General features: G+C 44.7%; 1 protein-coding gene across 1 annotated transcript in view; it reads left to right on the forward strand.

Annotated features, from left to right (window-relative positions):
* LOXHD1 (lipoxygenase homology PLAT domains 1) overlaps positions 1-17,185 on the forward strand; it is a 135,469-nt gene extending 118,284 nt beyond the window's left edge. The window contains exons 38-41 of the mRNA XM_065655714.1: positions 10,368-10,538; positions 11,725-11,863; positions 13,672-13,833; positions 16,705-17,185. Coding sequence (XP_065511786.1) covers positions 10,368-10,538; positions 11,725-11,863; positions 13,672-13,833; positions 16,705-17,185 — 953 coding nt within the window. The remainder of the gene's footprint in view (positions 1-10,367; positions 10,539-11,724; positions 11,864-13,671; positions 13,834-16,704) is intronic.
* The last annotated feature ends 562 nt before the right edge of the window (positions 17,186-17,747 follow it).

The raw sequence follows: 17,747 nt of genomic DNA on the forward strand, positions 1-17,747 counted from the left end.
CACTGGAGTTTTTGCTCAGCAAACAGGCACCTCTGCAGCTGCAAGGGTGGTGTGGGCGTCCTTCTGAGAGCCGCAAGCAATCAGCACGGACTTGCAGATTCATTTTCAAATATATTACCAGCTAAAATATCTACAAAGCGAACGCTTTCCTCAGGAGGCGTTGTGGCTTCCCAGTGGCTGGTCGCACTAACAGAATGAAATACACCCGCTGGATCGGAGCTGGTCCTTAGGGCTCAGGCACACGAACAGGCTGGGATGCAGGAAGATGAGAAGTGGGTCAGACCGAGGGTCTGTTGAGCCCAGCAGCTGTTTCCAACAGCAGCATCCTTCCCCAAGCCTCTGCATCTTACTATGCGTAGCTTAGGGCACCTCCTGAACTGGATATCATTTTTGTCCGCTAAGTAACTTTCAGTGAATTTTCTCATTCAAGTGCTTGTCCAGGCTCCCCAGGAGACATTTAGCACCCACGGCATCCTGGGGTAATGAGTCCCATGGGTCCACTCGCTGCTGCGTGAGAGGGAAATCCGATTATCTAGGCAGTTTTTCTGCCTTTTCATTCTTGCACGAGCGATCAGGGTTCACCTTCTCCGTGCGGCTGATGATGTTGGTACAGGTTGGGGAGTTACCACCTTGCAGCTGAGCTATGGTAATTGCTATCTGTATGCTCTTGGTTAGTGGCAAAGGGAAGTAAGAGAGTTTAGCCTTAGGCTAAGCAGTAAATAGGCTCAATTAGTTTGAATTTGCTGTGGGCTAAGAGCCCATACCCAGACAGCCACCACAAGTCAGCTACAATAGTAAAACGCGTGTCCAGAACCTGAAAAAATACTTCATATTTCTGAATATAAATGCACATTGCAACCTCGTATTCTCTTTCCTTATTTCCCTCTTATGATTGTTTTCCATTTATAAATAACTGTTAATAGGGCTTTTACCAAACCTAAGTCTTGGACAAAAAACATGCTCAGGTTTTATTCAGAAAAAAATGTAATCTTTCCCCCCGGAATGAAGGACAACTGTAGTTTAAATCATAACATATGTTGTCTTCATTGTTCTTGCATTAGTCATGTGAAAGGCATATCCTATCTAAAACTTCACACAATGCAGCATGACAGTTTGTTGGGTGGGTAGACTATTTATTACTGCTGGGATCCCAGGCTATAGCTATCCTTTGCATACAGGCCTGTACTTTCTATATAATTTATATAAATTGGCTGTGCCACTGGTTAGACATTCCTGGTTCTGTTTTTTGGACAGGAGTAGTGAGGTCAGGGGCCAAGGGTCATGTATGCTTTTTGTCAGATGCTTGGGGGACTTTGGATATTAAAAAAAATGTGCTTGTATTTACCATTACTTTGAGACATCAGATGTTGATCGTTCTTTCCTTAGTTGTTTGGGGTTTTTTTTCTTTTCTTTTTTGGACTAAACAGTTATTTGCCAGTGGTCTGTAGAAGACTCAGCTTCACACTGGCCTATCCCATTGCTCCTCATGTGCTGAATATTTGGAACATGGGTGAAGTTCTTGTCCTAATTTTCTTAATAATCAGCCTTAATGGCAGCATCAGCTTGGTTTGACTCAGATTAGGTGCCTTTAGCGCTTCTGGGCTAGTTGAGGGAACTACTAACCATCACAAGGCTTCTTTGTTTTTCAAACGTCACCTGGTCCCAGCAAGAAGTCAAACAACCTGCCCCCATTTCAGAATAAAAAACATTTAAATGGCTTGCCCGAGGTGGCTACTTTGCCATGAAGTCCAGTCGAGCGTCCATTTCCATCAACAAAGTTTTGCTGCAGTGGCTTTGCTGCCAGTTCACATCCCAATTCTGTTCACCTTTTCACGGGAATTTAACTGCAGTGGGTCGCTCAGAGTTGGAGAGGCAGTAATTGCAATGTCAAAGACTGTCAGAAGGTCTTTAAATTGCAAACACTTCATTTGCCTGCTCTGGAAAAGTATGTCGGTTTTATGGTGTCACTTTAATACTTTTAAATGTTGTTTTCCCCACCAAAAACTGCTGAGTGGCATCACTGTATGAGATATAAAGGAGGAATGAAGCCCCCCTCTAATCCCTCTGACTTCAGTAAAATTGATCAGGGAGGAAATTGGTGCTCATTTGAAAACAGGCAGCTTAGAGACTTCACAACTGTAATTTCAAGGAACTTATTCCTGATCTTTTAGATGTTTAGAGCTCACCAGCGAGAGTCTGGTAACAATGGATTGCTGTGAATGAAATTTAGTTTTAAATTTTGCACCATGTCTTTTCATCTTGCCCCTGTTTACTTGGAGATACTGATGTTCAACCTAATATAGTTAGATTCCCTGAGCAAATTTAATCATTTCCAGGCTCCCCATTTCCTGATCTCAGATAGGAACTGTGTATTTTCTCATATCTCAGTTCATTTACTTCTACATTTATGCAAGATCAGTATCTGTAGGTCTGTAGAAATGTTGGCTTTCTAAATATAGGTCTCATTTTTTTCACTCCGGTTTAAGAATTAAATCACCATTCTGGAAGAATGGCTTAAAGTTTCTCAGTATCTCAGTAATGGAATTATTTACCCAGAAAAAGCTGCTTTTTTTTTTTTTGCTTTTTTTTCTTCCCCTTGTTTTTTGGTTACCATTCTCTCCTAGCAACAAGGAAATATGGGAAATCTGGATTTAGCTCCCTCATCTGCCTGAGTCAATTTGAACCCAGTTGATAAGCAGTTTCTCTAAAGTCCTTAATTTCAGATTCTATATTATCTCAGTTGCCATCAGACAAGGGGAGCCAGGAAGAGTCTAATTATGGATAAACTAGAGTTCTCTGTGTTATTATAGGAGCAAAGATAGAAGTAAATAACCAGGTTATGCAGCCCAGCTACTTCTTTGCCTCAAAAGGGCCTTTCTCTCAATTACACCAACTGCTATGACATTGTCTAATTGAGTTTTAAATAACATAACTGCCCCAATGACTCCTTTTGGGTGGCTCTTCCAAAGGAGAAAGTGTCTTATTCCCCTTTCTTGATTAGGACCAAACTCAAAAGCATTAGTATGCCCTTGTTTTTCCTTTTCTTTCTTTGAAGGGATGACCTTTTTAAGAAGCAGTATCTTGGATCAGATCTTAAATTGCCCAGGCCTTGAACTCGCAGCACGTGGGTTTTCCAGAGATACGTTTTTGCAATTTACAGATAGGATTCAAAGCCTTTTGGACACTTGTAGGCCATAAATTATTAAAAGAAACCTAGAGGTCTGCCGTTTTAGCCCTTTGTAAGGATTTTCTCAGCTATCAGATGTGAGTAGGGCTTTTCTATGTCTTCTTCTCAGCACCCGACTGTTGCCTCATAAACTCTGTTGATCCATGGGTCAGATTTGTTGAGTAGTTTCTACTTCAAATAAAAAGGGAGAGGAAGACAAATAGATGTGTAAAACTGCCCAAGGGAAGGAGATCCCATTGTCCCCCTTGTTTTGTTGATGGCTCAATATATAGGAAGACAAAGTCAACTCCTGCTTCTTTCTGCATCGATTGAAGTCAACACCATAGTCAAGGCACAAATGGACATGCAAGCTGCAGACCTGTGTAGAATGCCAGAAACCATGTAGTGGCCACCTCGTCCTTCAGATTGCCCAAGTCACAGAATCACAGGCTGGTTGGGGTTGAAGGGACCTCTGGAGATCATCCAGTCCAACCCACCTGCTCAAGCAGGGTCACCAGAGCAGATCACACAGGGTCGTGTCCAGGTGGGTCTGAATGTCTGCAGAGAAGGAGACTCCACAACCTCTCTGGGCAGCCTGGTCCAGGCTCTGTGACCTCACAGGAAAGAAGTTTCTCCTCATATTCAGACGGAACCTCCTGTGATTCACTCTGTGCCCATTGCTCCTCACCCTGTCATTGGGCACCACTGAAAAGAGTCTGGTCTGTCCTCTTGATACTCAGCCCTGGAGCTCCAGCTCCTTGGGAGATCCCAGCACCAACCCACAGAGCCCTCCTCACATGCCATGCACCTTCCTCTCTCTTCAATGGTAAGTTTTCTCCTTATGCTCAGCAGGCCTATCACAAAGATCTGCTACAGGCATTAGAGCACAAGCAGAAGCCACTCAAAAGGCCTCACAGTCCAGAGTTGACATAAAGTAGAAAAAAAAAGGCAGGTAAGCAAATAAAACAGCAGACTCAGAGATAAGGCGAAGACTTCAGTGTTGACCTTGCGCAGTCATTCATGTCTTCCCAGTCTCCTATAGCTGCAGAGCCCTTCACTACAGAGAGGAAAGAGCCCAAAAGGCCAGATATAGCTGCAGAATTATCAGTTCTGTAAAAGTTTGTTTTTCCTTTAAGCCTCCTTTGCTCTTCCTGGGGACTAATTATCCCGCACCCTTTTAGAATGCTTTTGCACCAAGTATGCCTCAATAAAATATAAAATATGCTTCAATTGCAAGAATATAGTCTGAGAAAGTGTTATATATTCACTCTGAGGTGTTAAGTGCTTTTGCACAGGAGTAGTTTATCTGTAAGATATGATGGGCAGGGAGGGCTGCCTGAGAGTGATTTATGGGTGGTTTTGACCTCAGTCAAATTCTGGACTCAACAAGTTGTGTAGACAACAGAGGAGGGAGGGCAGGGGCCCTATTTTCTAAAACTGTCCCAAGTGTTAAGCTTTTGCTTTGTCAAAGGTTGTGAGAGGTTTTGCATTGCCTGTCTGCTCTGATGAGAAATGTTGTGGTGTGAATTAACATGATCCTAAAGGAGAGATATACAAAACTGATCTATTTTTATTCCACCACTGGCTTGCTGAATGACCTTGCGTAAATCACGTCCCTGTACCTCATTTTCAATTATGTAAATCAGGGATAAAAATTATTCACCTTATCTAAAGTGTTTTGAGAGGTACTGATGCAAAGTTACACGCTATGATTTTAACACTGCACAATTAACGCTCTATTTCTAGCGAACTAACGCTGCTACCAAAACTCCCACCACTTTCCAGGTGATGTCTCATGTGGTGGGGTTTAAGAATGGATAGTCATCTAACCAGGCATGAGATAAATAATGTCAGAGGACGCAAGGCTGATAAACTGTCTTTGCAGTGGTCATTGCTTTATGTTTCAGTTAACGTAAAAAGAAAAAAAAGTACGATTATGGGGCTGAGCAGTGCTGGCTGCTGGTTGTGAATGGCTGGGCAGCAGCAATTCTTCACTGGCCCCGAGCAGTCAATGTCCCAAGCAGGATTTTTCTTTTACTCCTAAAGGAACATGAGCACTAGTAATGAGAACTATTATCCTTGACTGGGCACCAACGGTTTTCAAAACAAAACCAAAGACCATCTGCTACAGATAGGCAAGGAGTAGAGAGGAAAGTTGATTAATATGACTGCAAAGAGTGGAGACAGTTTAAATTCCATGGGCGTGTGCATCCAAGCCTGGATGCGGTTCTGCCAGCCCAGATTTGATCCCACCAGCTCTCACTTTGCAAGGAATAGTTAATATTCACTAAAGCAAGGTCAGGGACAAGGTGCCTAGTGAGTGGTGAACTCTCCGGACTACGTTCTCACTCTTCTTCTCCCATGCTCCCATGTTTCTGCATGTGTCAGAATAGCTTAATATTTTAGGGGTGAATATAGACTGGGGCAAGTGGTGGCTGTTCCCAAGAGGGGCAAAGGAAAATTCTGGTGCTGCAAGTTGGGGTTTTAGTTAAATGGAGTGATAGCTTTGTTATCTATGTTAAACCTGCTACTTCTAAAGTCAAACTCGATTGCACTGATAACTGCAAGAGTCTGTCCAACAAGGAAAGGCACAGACATTTAGCATCTCCTGGGAAAAAGGCAAGACGGTCCTGTGAAGACCTTGCATATGCACACAGAAGGTCCTTGCCCAACATCACCCAGTTGTCAGCTTGGGCCCTTTTGGAAAGGAGGATAAATGGGACAAATAACTGCTCTTTTTGATAAGGACGCTTGGGGAAGAGAATACATTTCCCTACATGACATTAAATTATACAACTGCCAGAGTCAAGCAAGCAAAGTGATTCTGTTTTCCCCAAAGCTCTTCTCCTCCTCTAATTACATTTGAAATGTTTTGCACGCTATTGAAAATGTCACTTCCAGCTGCGGACCGTTAAGGAGCCTAGGTGGCACAGCCATGGATTTTATTAGGGCAGATTTGCTGCTGAGGATTTCAATGACAGCAAAACAGGCCTGGAGTCAAGTACCTTTTGTTACAAACATTGAACACTTGTTCTGGTGACAGGGGATCTTCCACAAAGGCACAGTGGTGGCCAAACCATTTTAAAGACCAAGACCTGCATAATCAAGCAGGGGCTGCTCAGATATGGGCTATTTCTGCCCCAAAGCAACAACAGAGACAAATGTAGTGGTGCTGGTTTGTGCTGGGGTCACCACAGAAAAGCCCACCATGCCCTCCAAGGCATTAATGCACTTGATTTGTGCCTGAGCCTTTGTCCTCTTGGTAATGTTGGTCAAGGTGCCAAATGGACACAAGCAGATCTGCTCTGGCTCTTCTGAAAGTGATGGAGCATCTGTGTCTTTCATGGTGGATTGAGATCCACCATCCAAGAGTAACCAGGGAAAAGGCTGGTTAGCCATCCCTGCAGAAATCCTCCAGTTTCTCCTGCATGGCCAGGCTGTGTGAGCAGTGGCCAGGATCCAGGAAAGTCCTTCTTCTCTGCTATGTCCACACCACTTTTCCGGTTCCTCTTCTTCCTTCTTTCACTGATGTCCACTCCATAAACCAGCTTGTGCTGCAGATTTGATGCCTCTGGGGTTACATCCATGTGGGATGCAGTTTCCTTTCCTGTGGTTTCTTAGGTGCTGTAATATCTCTGAGCCCATTTCTCTGCAAAAGCCGCACAGAAACAGAAGGTGGAAACAGGCTAATATCCTGAAACCAGGATTTCATGACCTGAAAAGTCATTCTGCAAACACAGTTTCTTCTCCTTTCACTGATGTGCCTCCCAGCATGCAGAGCCAGCTCACCAGAGGGAAAGTCTCACATTTAGATTCTGTGCATAACTGGACTTTGTGTTTTTTTCTAGATTAATAAAAAAGGAACATAAACGTATCTTTTCTCAGTCTGAAACAAACGAAAACCAATTATTTTTCTGGTAAAGCAGAATAATTTCTTCAACCCTGAATCCATACTCCCATTTCCAGATCAGCTTTTAAATGGGGTTTAATGCTGAGGTAGTGAAACCCTTTATGTGACACCACTCCTGGGACCTGGGGCTATGGACAAGGTGGGAAGAGGTGCTGTTCTGGACGTAGCCAGTACAGCATTCACCTGGGTGAATTATTTCTCTTGAGAAATGAAAGACAATATAGGATACTCCCCCAGCTTACTCGTCTCGTAATCTATTTTAACTTTCTAACCATCAGGAAGGAAAATAGGAAAAAGGAAGGACTAATTCTTGTGAGACTGAAGTGTTTTGTTTTTTTTTTTTTTAATTTAAAGTAAACAGGAGGATGCTTTGAGGCAGTAACACCATTTTTCTGAGAGTGACCAGCCAGCTCCTTGATTCGAGATAGCCTTGTGCCATAAGGGACACCCTGTTTGTATTTTCTTTTCAGCGTCAATCCCCTGACAGAGTCCAGAGCTTGCTCTTTAAATAGTCCAGAACTGATAAATTAATCTTTTCCAGGGAACACCAGGAAAAGCTGCACTTTGTGCTTGTTTTGCCCTCAACTCCAACATTTACAGGAAGGTCAGTTCTGGCCTGTATCTGCCTGTGATAAAAAAGCAGGTTTTTGTTGCAGCTCTCCTGATGAGCAGCTGCGGGGACCAGGCTAAAGAAAAACCATAGAATCATAGAATAGTATGTGCAGCTCATTCAGTCTCTCTCCTGATAACACTGCTTAGCACCGATCCTGTACTAATCGTGCTGTTCACTGATGGCAAGAGGGTTAAATTCACCAGTTTATTCTATCCTGGTCTGCAGTCATTGATGTCTCTCGCTGGAGAAGGATGGGATGTTTTCCTTCTTTCATCCTGTACTGTTTTAACTAAAGTTCTGATGAAAGCAGACCAGCCTCCTGAATATGCTGTGAAGACATTCACTGAACTGAAATGGAAAGAAACCTGCCAAAAATATTAGGAGCTGACACTGCCAACATGTTTACAATAAATTTCCAAACAGCCCCAAAGAGCAAGTTGTTCCATTTGGAGCATGGTGGGAGCTCTTGGGAATGTAATGAGTTCTGCCCAGAGGCATAAAACGGTTGAGGATCTGCGAGGGTATCATGTACCAGTTCACCCCCCAAAACCCCTTCACACCCTTGTTCTGCTGCTGGAGCCTGGAGGAGGTCTGGCATGTTTGGGTGGTGCATCCAGCTCCAGGTCTTGTCATTGGCACATGGAATCTTCCTCCCAGTGCAAGAGAGATGTGGACATACTGGAGAGAGTCCAGTGAAGGGCCACCAAGGTGATTAAAGAATTGTAGCCTCCATTCTATGAGCAGATGTTGAGAGAGCTGGAATTGTTCAGCCTGGGGAAGATGAGGCTTGGGGATGAGTAAAGAAGATGGAACAAGACTCCTCTCTGCAGTGCCCAGTGACAGGCCAAGAGGCAACATGCGCAAATTGAAATTCGGGAAATTCCAATTTAAACATAAGAGAAAAGCTCTTTTCTCTGCACGGGTAATCAAATGCTGGAGCAGGTGACCCAGAGAGGTTGTGGAGTCTCCATCCTTAGAGATATATAAAACCTGACCTGCTTTACCTGACCTTGCTCTAAGCAGTGGGTTGGACTAAACATTCTCCAGAGGTCCCTTCCAGCCATGATGATTCTGTAGTTCTGTGCTCCCTAAATTTAAGGGGCAAGTGGTGTCTTTTGTAGAGCTCTGTGCTTCATAGGAAGTGATTCCCTAGCTTGAGGAAGGTTCAGAAGTGAAAGTACAAAACAGGAATGGTTCTGAGGCTGACAGAGAACTGCTAATACATGGTATGGAGGGATCACACTCCACAGGAGCAGGATGACTTGGTATATAACTCAAAAAGGTGCCATCATTTTCTTTTCAGGGCTAAAGATTAATAGTTGTGAACTAAGGAAGTAGGCACATGGCAGTGAGTTCTTTGAAGAGCGAGAGCTGTTTAATGTTTCTGGGATGTAAATAAGTCAGCAGAGTTCTCTCATCATGAACATAACCTTTCTCTGTCGGACCAATAATAGGACTTGTAAGTAGAACTGTCAGAACCTCCCATTCCCCCAGGCTAAACAAGGTGTTCTATTTCAACAAATCAGAAAAATGTTACCAAACACCCTTTTCTTCATTTTCAAGTTGTTTTTTCCATTAAAAAAAAAAAGGAAGTAGAAAACTAAAATGGGGCTATGACTCTTCAGAAGGCCCCAAGGCAAAAGTTAAGTGATTTGGTGATTTGGAGGTCTCTGCTGCAGAATCCTTCACTTTAGTCTATCCTACATTCATATCCCAGTGACAGCATTAGTGATTTTACCCTGGTTGTTTGGCAAGATCAGGATAGTATGGGTAATTTCCTTGCATGTCCTAGCTGGCAGGGTCAAAGGAGTAAGTCGTAATCTACCTCCTGACCTTCAAAGCCAAACATGAAGGGTTTGGGGGCGACAGAGAAAGACACTAAAACCCTACAGCTTGTGACCAGCTAGCACTCTCAAGACACGAAGAGACTCCTGCAAATCACACACACACACTGGTATGTCTTCTTTTAGTAACTATGGACATGCATTGTGGAAGGGCAGGGTTTAGGTGGAACAGGAACTTGTATCTTTCTTCTGGCTTTCAGGCTTCAATTTTTCTTTAAAAAGGAAGGAAGAATCAGCAGAGATTTCTTTGACAAAAGCTGCTTGATTAACTTTGCCCACAAACCCTCTCATTTCAAGGAGATTTCGTGCTTCTGGCTCTGGCACACAGTTCTGGAGGGCCCTGGTTTCCCTGCGGCTTTGTCAGGGTTTGTTGTCCCTAAGCCTCGGTGGCGTTTTTGCTGGGACGGTCTCTGTGTTGGTATGTTGATGGGGGCACACTGACCCCAGATCTCTCTGTTCATTGCTGCTGCTACTGGTGTTGCAGAAGCCCCATCTCACGCAAAGTGCTGGTCAAGGACAAGACATGAGCCCTTGCCCAGGGATCTTGAAATCCAGCTTATCCAGGGCCATGCTCCAACACCCTTACATCTGATCAAAAGCCAGCAACTCCCTCAAAAGCATGGCCAGACCTTAGAAGGGGGATCAGATTGTGGTCTTGAGCAGATTGCCATTGCTTTTTGTATCAGAACAATGTCGTGTGCACTGGTGACATTATTTGAAGCAGCTATACACCATTTCTAGTACCGGTAGGGTGCTCCCAAGGAGAAGCATATCACCTTCTTACCCAAGATACGTGAAAATATCCAAATCTTCTTTACTTTCTTGTTTTACTAGGAATCGCACCAGGTTGGCACTTGGAATACATTGACGTGAAAGACTCTGCCATGGACAAGACGTTTCGTTTCCAGTGTGATCGTTGGCTGGCTAAAGGTGAAGATGATGGGCAGCTCATAAGGGAACTGGCTTGTGCCAACAATGACATCCTGGAGCTGAAGGAACGGACTGGTAAGTTTGGAGTTGGCTTGTGGCATTTGCTGAGGGACCTCAGAGGCCGTAGGGCCACATCTCCTGCAAGCTGCTCCACTGAGGGTTCCCATGCAATAAGCATTTGTATTTGCAGGCTTTAAGGTTTGAATTACTTAAATTACTCTTTAGTTCAAATGTGGAACGCTGTGATAAGAAAGAAACAAATCAGTATTTATGAGGAAGAAAAAGATCTCATTCGGGGTTGTAGCTTGAGAGGGGCCCATCTGCTGTAGTTCAGTCCAGCAGTTAGACATAAGAACACACGTCTCATTAGAAATAATGGGCTTGAGTCTTTTGAGGTGGAAAATAAGTTCAGTCCTTAAAGCTTTGTAAGTAACATTGCTCCAGCTTCCTTCTGAACATGTTCTGGGCTATGAACTCAAGTATCCCAGCTGAGCATGATGGCTGAGCTTAACACCCCATAACCCTGGATCTGCTCTGGGTAACTCCACTGAGTTCAGGGTAATTATACTAGTGTCTAATGTGGTGAACGAGTTGGTGAGCAAGAGTTATTTAACTGCACTGATGATATGCAAAGCGCATCTCAAGAACTCCTGCACTGCGATGCTCTTCATCAGGAGAGTCCTGGGGAGTCAATAATCACATTACACCAGTGTGATTTCACTCTGCCCCTGAAGAAAAACAACAACAACAACAAAAAAACCAAAACCACCCCACAACAACAACAAAAAAACCCCAACAAAAACTAAAACAAACCAGCCTTGTGTTTTCCATTTTGGGTACTTACATGCCACCATGGCATCTGAGCATGTCCTGTTGGGTACCTGGGTACTGTCACTGTCCCTGTTAGGAACGGTGGAATAAAAAATGTAGGATTTGGACCGTGTTAAAAAGGGAATGCTTAGCACAGCAGGAAGTTGGACACAGCTTGTTCAAGAGCAGCTTTGTCTGTTATTGCTAGCTGATCTAGCAGTACTCACATTTTTAGTGTACTCTACTCCTGCATGAAATCCAAAATATGTAGAAGTTAAAAGTCATACAAATTTCAGTGTGATTCCATCCTTATTTTGTAAATGCTTTCTTGTGTGCTGTGATAAATATTAGGAAGAGAGTTTTTAAGCAAAGTGACAGCCAAACGAAGAGATTTTTCTGGCCATCTGCTCTTCCTTCTCTGTTTAACGTGAGTGTTAATTATGCTTTAAAGCCTATGAGATTGTCACAGTAACAAGCGACAGAGAGGATGCAGAAACCAAGGAAAACATCTGGATCATTTTAGAAGGAAAGCTGGGCCGCTCGAAAGAATTCCTTATGGAAAACTCCTCCAAGAAAAGGAGATTTGAAAGGTAGTGGGACTGCGTGGTGGGCTAGATGAACTCCCCACCAGCTGTGTGTCTTGCACAAATGCCACCTCTTCTCCAGGATGGTTGTGTTGTGTTTGTGTTTGTGTCATGCTGATTCTCATCCCCCTTCCAAAAAGCTGAAATGGCTTCTCACCTGCAGTAACAGGAAGATATAAAAGGAGTTTCGTATGGGCAGACACAGAGCAGGTTTAAAAACGAAAAGAAAAAGGCATGTGGTAAAAATAAACGTAGATGATGCATGTGTGTGTGTGTGTGTCCTTTTGTATTAGCACATAGAAATGGGCTTCTGGCGAGCTGTGTTTTTGAGCTGGGAAGAGCAGAAGGAAGCTGGAGGTGGTTTTAGTTCCTTTTGCAGCATCTCACTGGCAGCAGGAATCAGAGAGAAAGTAAAAATAGTTGGAGGCTAAATGTTGTCAGAGCTGCTCAGATTTGACTCTCCAGACAAATTTGGGGGGTAAGACTGAAAGTTCACTGTCACGTGAGGAAAGCCAAACATCAGCCTCTTGTGCAGAGCTGGAGGCGCATCTATGTAACGTGGGGCAGATGCCTTCTCCCTTGCGAGACCAAAGTCCTCCAGATGTGAGATGGGTTTTCTACTTTAAGGACACAGCATGCCCTTAGGAGACAGGAACCCCTTCAAAGCCACAGAGCCACAGTCCTGGAGTGAGTTGAGAGGAGGGAACGGAGCTGGGGAAGGGGCTGGAGCACAAGTGTGATGGGAGCGGCTGAGGGAGCTGGGGGTTCAGCTGGAGAACAGGAGCTGAGGGGAGACAGGGACACAAAGAAACGGCCTCAAGTTGCGCCAGGGGAGGTTGAGGTTGGATCTGGGGAACAATTTCTTCCCCAAAGGGCTGTGGGGCATTGGAACAGGCTGCCCAGGGCAGTGCTGGAGTCACCATCCCTGCAGGGATTGAACAGACACAGAGATGAGGCACTTAGGGACATGGTTTAGACGTGGACTTGGCAGTGTCGGGTTATTGGTTGGACTTGATGACCTTAGAGGTCTTTTCCAACCCAAACAATTCTATGATTCTATGTTGATGATGTTCAGTTGCTTTGTAGGGAGGAAAGGTTTCTCTTGTGGCTTTGTGAAGGACAGTGAAATCACACCTGGTGTGGGCTCTGGTGTGGACAGGTGAGATTTCATGTGAAACATGAAAGATCAGGAGGAGCATCTTCCCAACCTTCAGCTGGTGGTGTCTACAGCAGAATTAAAGACAGCACTCTCCAAATCATTATTCACAGTCCATCCTTGGAGGAAGGTTGGAATAAGGACCAGTCCAAGAAGATAAAGCTAATAGAAATGCAAGAGACATGACAGGGAGCCAGTCAAGGGTTTGACAGAGACCTGTTGTTTCTCTAAACTGTTTTCAAGCTGAGCTTCAGGAAGGGTGGCTGAATCAGCAAATTTAAAACAGCTATGGTGCGTAGATGTGTAACAGATACAGTATCTGTTAAGAATGAATGAATAAGTGCTGAAGGGGAAATTAGTCATTCTTTAGCTTTATCTATAATGAGGCAAATTGATTTTGTATGTGGAACAGCTCAAGTTTATCCTGGAAAGTCCTAGTGGCAACAATTTAAAGTGTCAGCCCTAATCAGAGAAAATACTAAATTTAAATATGGAAATTATACTTTCTGTTGTATGATTGTAGGTTAAATCAAATGACTTAAAATTAAGGCTTATCTTCTATCCTCCATAGCCATATGCATGTTACTTAATGTTCATATGAGACAAGTCACTGCCAGCCTTCAAGATCCTATCGGAAACTGTTCTTTGTTTCTTGTAGGGGAGCAACAGACACATTCCAGTTTTCTTCAAAGAACGTTGGTGATATTGCAGCCATCTGTGTTGGTCACTGCCCAAAAGATGGAAAGAAGTCATCTGCAAAAGCTGATGTCTTCTGGCATGTTCAGGAGATTGTCGTAACAGAGATGGAGCTTTGCAACAAGTGAGTGTCTTCTTGTCTGCGAGGAACTGCTCCAGGAGGGCAGGTGGATGCTGAGCAGATCTGCATGTGTCCTCCTGGAGCATTTCAGACTTAAGGAATAGTGGAAAGTCTTACCTAGTATTAATACCCTTCTAAAAGATAAGGGCAAGCTGTTTGCTGTCTTGGATACACAATGTCCCTGCCTGACTTGCCTGTGCAGTCTCTGAGTTGTTAGAGCGGGTGTTTGCGCGGGTAGATATATTTATAAATAAGTTGGCTTGAGTGAATCTCGTAGCTATGAAAAATTAAAGTCTCAGTGGAGAATACTGACTGAAATTTAAGGGGTTTGCAAGATGCTCTGCACAGACTGGCCTTTAGGCAAGTCTAGTAAAAACAGCTCCTAGAAAAAAGTTAAGAGTAAGACAAATCCGGAACCTCCAATTCAGAGCAGTTTGGACATGAGATCCTTCTGGGATGGTCCAAAAGGCCCACTGGAAAAGTTGCAGTGATGTACCAAATCAGAACTGCTCTTCTACTCTGTTTTGACTATGACTGAAATCTATCATAGTCAAAAAATGACCATGTCTGGAGAGCCTTGAGCATGTCAGGTCCTACAGGCTTTGATCTGAGTCCTGTCTTTGGAAGGGACAATGTTTGCAACTCAAGGAGCAGGTAGCACAGGGACTATGCAAGAGCTGAAGATGGTCCATTTGCAGAAGAAACTCCTCTTCAGAGAAAATACCTACAGTGTTAATTGTGGATTTTTTTTTCTTCTCCGTGATATTTCCATTGCTGCTAAAGAATTTAACTACGAGGAGTTTGTTCCAGCTGAGACAATTGAGTGTTTAAGAAGAAATCCTTGAAGTGGTTTTTTTTTTTAGAAGCTAAGAGTCTCTCCTAGGAAATTAATCAGCCAGCAGAAGAGCCACAATAATATTTGCTGAATGAAAACTGAGTCAATTACATACTAAAACATGTTCTTTTTTCCTGGTGGGAAAAACCTGGAACCCTTAAAGTCAAGCTGTGCAATCAAATCCTTGCACCAAACTCATCGGGAGCATGCTGAAACTGCTGAAGCAGTGTCTTTTGAAGGGGCCAGAGATCTCATAAAGCCCTATGGTTTTTAAAGTTGTATGAAATTAAGGAGGGTGGCCATGAGATGCCAGTAAAGCCTGCAGCCTCTCATGGCACTGGACAAGGGCTCCGGCTCTGCAGACGCAGCATCTCACAGACGTGTTTGCACTGCAAACCATCAACCAGAGCAGATCTCACCATGAGAGGAAGCTCTTACTTCAGGTATTCCAGACCCCAGGCACCCGCAGAAAACCCACTCGGTCAAGCCAAAGGCCAGATTAAAAGAGTTATGAGATTGCTGAAGCAATAGCTTTGAATTATACTGGGATTTTTGCCTTTTAATGGTAGATTTTAATATGCAAAAGGGCTGTATTCAGAAGCTCGCAAAGACTGGCATGCTCTACCATAGCTCCAGACCATGAGATATTACATAGCCCAAGAAATAAAACTGCAGCATCAGGCAACCCCTCCACCCCACTCCCATGCAGTTTTTCTGTCTCTCAGCCTAAAATTTTGCTCCCAACAGAATTTCTCGTTTACAAGGCTTCTTTCCAGAGAAATGAGTGCATTGCTTTGGCTGTGGAAAATGTCAGAAGTGTTGGAAGTGCTTAAGAGGCGCAGTACTGCTGCGGTTGCTGTAACCCTTCCTCCAGGTGTTTGTTTTACACACACGCGCTGCAATCCAGCCACGCTCCCTCCAGGAAAAGCTGCTGCAGTTTGGCAAAGGGGGATGGGGCAGGGAGGAGCTGGGGGAAACTCATTTGGAAATGATCTGCATCACTGGAAATGAAATACATCATTAAAAGCAGAGTGCTCCAGCCTCTGGCTGGCTGCCAGGTACGCGGTAATTTATGGATGTGCTGTGTGCTCCCTGCGCATCGCCGGAGGCAGCACTGCAGACCCAAGGGCTTTCAGCATCTGGTACCTGTCACTTCCGTGCTCGATGATTTTTTTTTTCCTTGCCAGCTATGCGTTGGGTGATCTAGATGGAGAAACGGGGGATGTATACCTCCTCTTCCCATCTTTCCCATTGCCTTTTTCCTAGTTCCTAGCCCAACCTTCACCATACCCGAAAAGGGAGAATAATTGCTGAGCTCCTTCCAGGAACAGCTGCACGGATGAGATTCTGGTCTCAGACCAGTTAAACTCGGCAGCACTGGGCTGCACTAGCTGCAGGGCTGATCATAGAACAGTTTGGGTTGAAGGGACCTTCCCGGCTCCCCCAGTGTCCCCCCTGCCACGAGCAGGGACATCTGCACCAGCTCAGGTTGCTCAGAGCCCCGTCCAGCCTGGCCTGGGATGTCTCCAGGGATGGTTCAGCCACCACCTCTCTGGCCAACCTGGGACAGGCTCTCACCACCCTCAGGGCCAACAATTCCTTCCTCATGTCCAGCCTGAATCTCCCTCCTGTAGTTTAAAACCATCACCCCTTGTCCTATCACAACAGGCCCTGCTCAAAAGTCTGTCCCCATCTTTCTCACAGGCCCCTTTTAAGTGCGTAAAGGTGCAATAAGGTCTCCAAATTGCTCATCCTGCCTCAGTGTGTCTGCGCGTAGATGTACCATTGCCCGGCCAAAAGAGGTGACAGGTGCCCCACACCAACCCCGGCATGTGCGGGATGTCTGTGGTTGTCTGGGGAGACACTGGATTTTCCAGTTGCAGTTGCCATGTTCAGTCACAGCTGTCTTTCTAGAAAGAAGCTCTAGTACTAGCACATATTTGCGAAAGTGCTGAAACAGCATCAATATTGAGGAATTTAGCGTCCCAATAAAGTGGCCATTCATACCATGCAACATCCTGCTGACTTTGTTTTGGTAGATACTTTTTCAGGTGCAACGTGAAAATCCCTCTGCGCTACAAGAGACGGGACTACAAAGTCTTCGAGTGTGCCAAGGTCACCGAGAGCTTTGCCAGCAAAGCCCGGAGCTTGGTGCCAGTCAAATACGAGACCATCGTGGTCACAGGCTTCGAAAAAGGTGCGGGGACCGACGCCAACGTGTTCATCACCATCTTCGGGTTGAACGGGGATTCGGGAAAGCGGGCACTGAAGCAGAAGTTCAGGAACCTCTTTGAGCGGGGCAAAACCAACAGGTTTTACCTGGAAACGTTGGACATGGGAGAGCTGAAAAAAGTCCGGATTGAGCATGACAACAGCGGCCTTGCTCCAGGCTGGCTGGTGGAGCGTGTGGAGATCACCAACTCGGCGACCGGCGTGACCACCATATTTCCCTGTGGGAAGTGGCTGGACGAAAACCGGGGCGATGGGTTGATCTGGAGAGAGCTTTTTCCTAGGTACTGAGAAGGGCAGGGTGGTTTTGATCCCTTCTACATATGCATGTTTCCCATTATACTGTTTTATATTGCATTTTACTTTTTAAAACGCTGCCTTTTATATCGAGAGATTTTTAGTAGCAAGATGTGCTTCCTGGGTTAACATTTTGTAAAAGTGATACTGAGTTTTTTTAAAGCATGTATAAAACCGTGAATGAAATCAACATGTTTCTCTCTTTTTTGTTATTAAAAGCCACAACTGGCAGAGCCACAAACTGTCCTTTAACAGCTCAGATGCCATCTCCTGTTCTCAGTGCTTTGTCCTGCCAGGGCTGGGGAAGCCCACTGGCCTCCACCACTGATGGGCTCCCCTTTTGGATGAGTAAAGAGGAGAAGGGAATTGAGCTAGTATACTTCAGAAAATTGAGCTTGGACATCCCAGTTTTTGCCACTTCTGATGACTGTGAACACTACACGTCCGTACACACACATACGTCCAGAAGGCACTGCATCAAAAGCAGTGGGCACGGCAGGGCTTTCTACAGGGAGGGTTGGGAAGAATCATAGAATCACAGAATGGTTTGGGTTGG

This window comes from Caloenas nicobarica, chromosome Z (genome assembly GCF_036013445.1).
Source record: "Caloenas nicobarica isolate bCalNic1 chromosome Z, bCalNic1.hap1, whole genome shotgun sequence".
Lineage (NCBI taxonomy): Eukaryota > Metazoa > Chordata > Aves > Columbiformes > Columbidae > Caloenas > Caloenas nicobarica.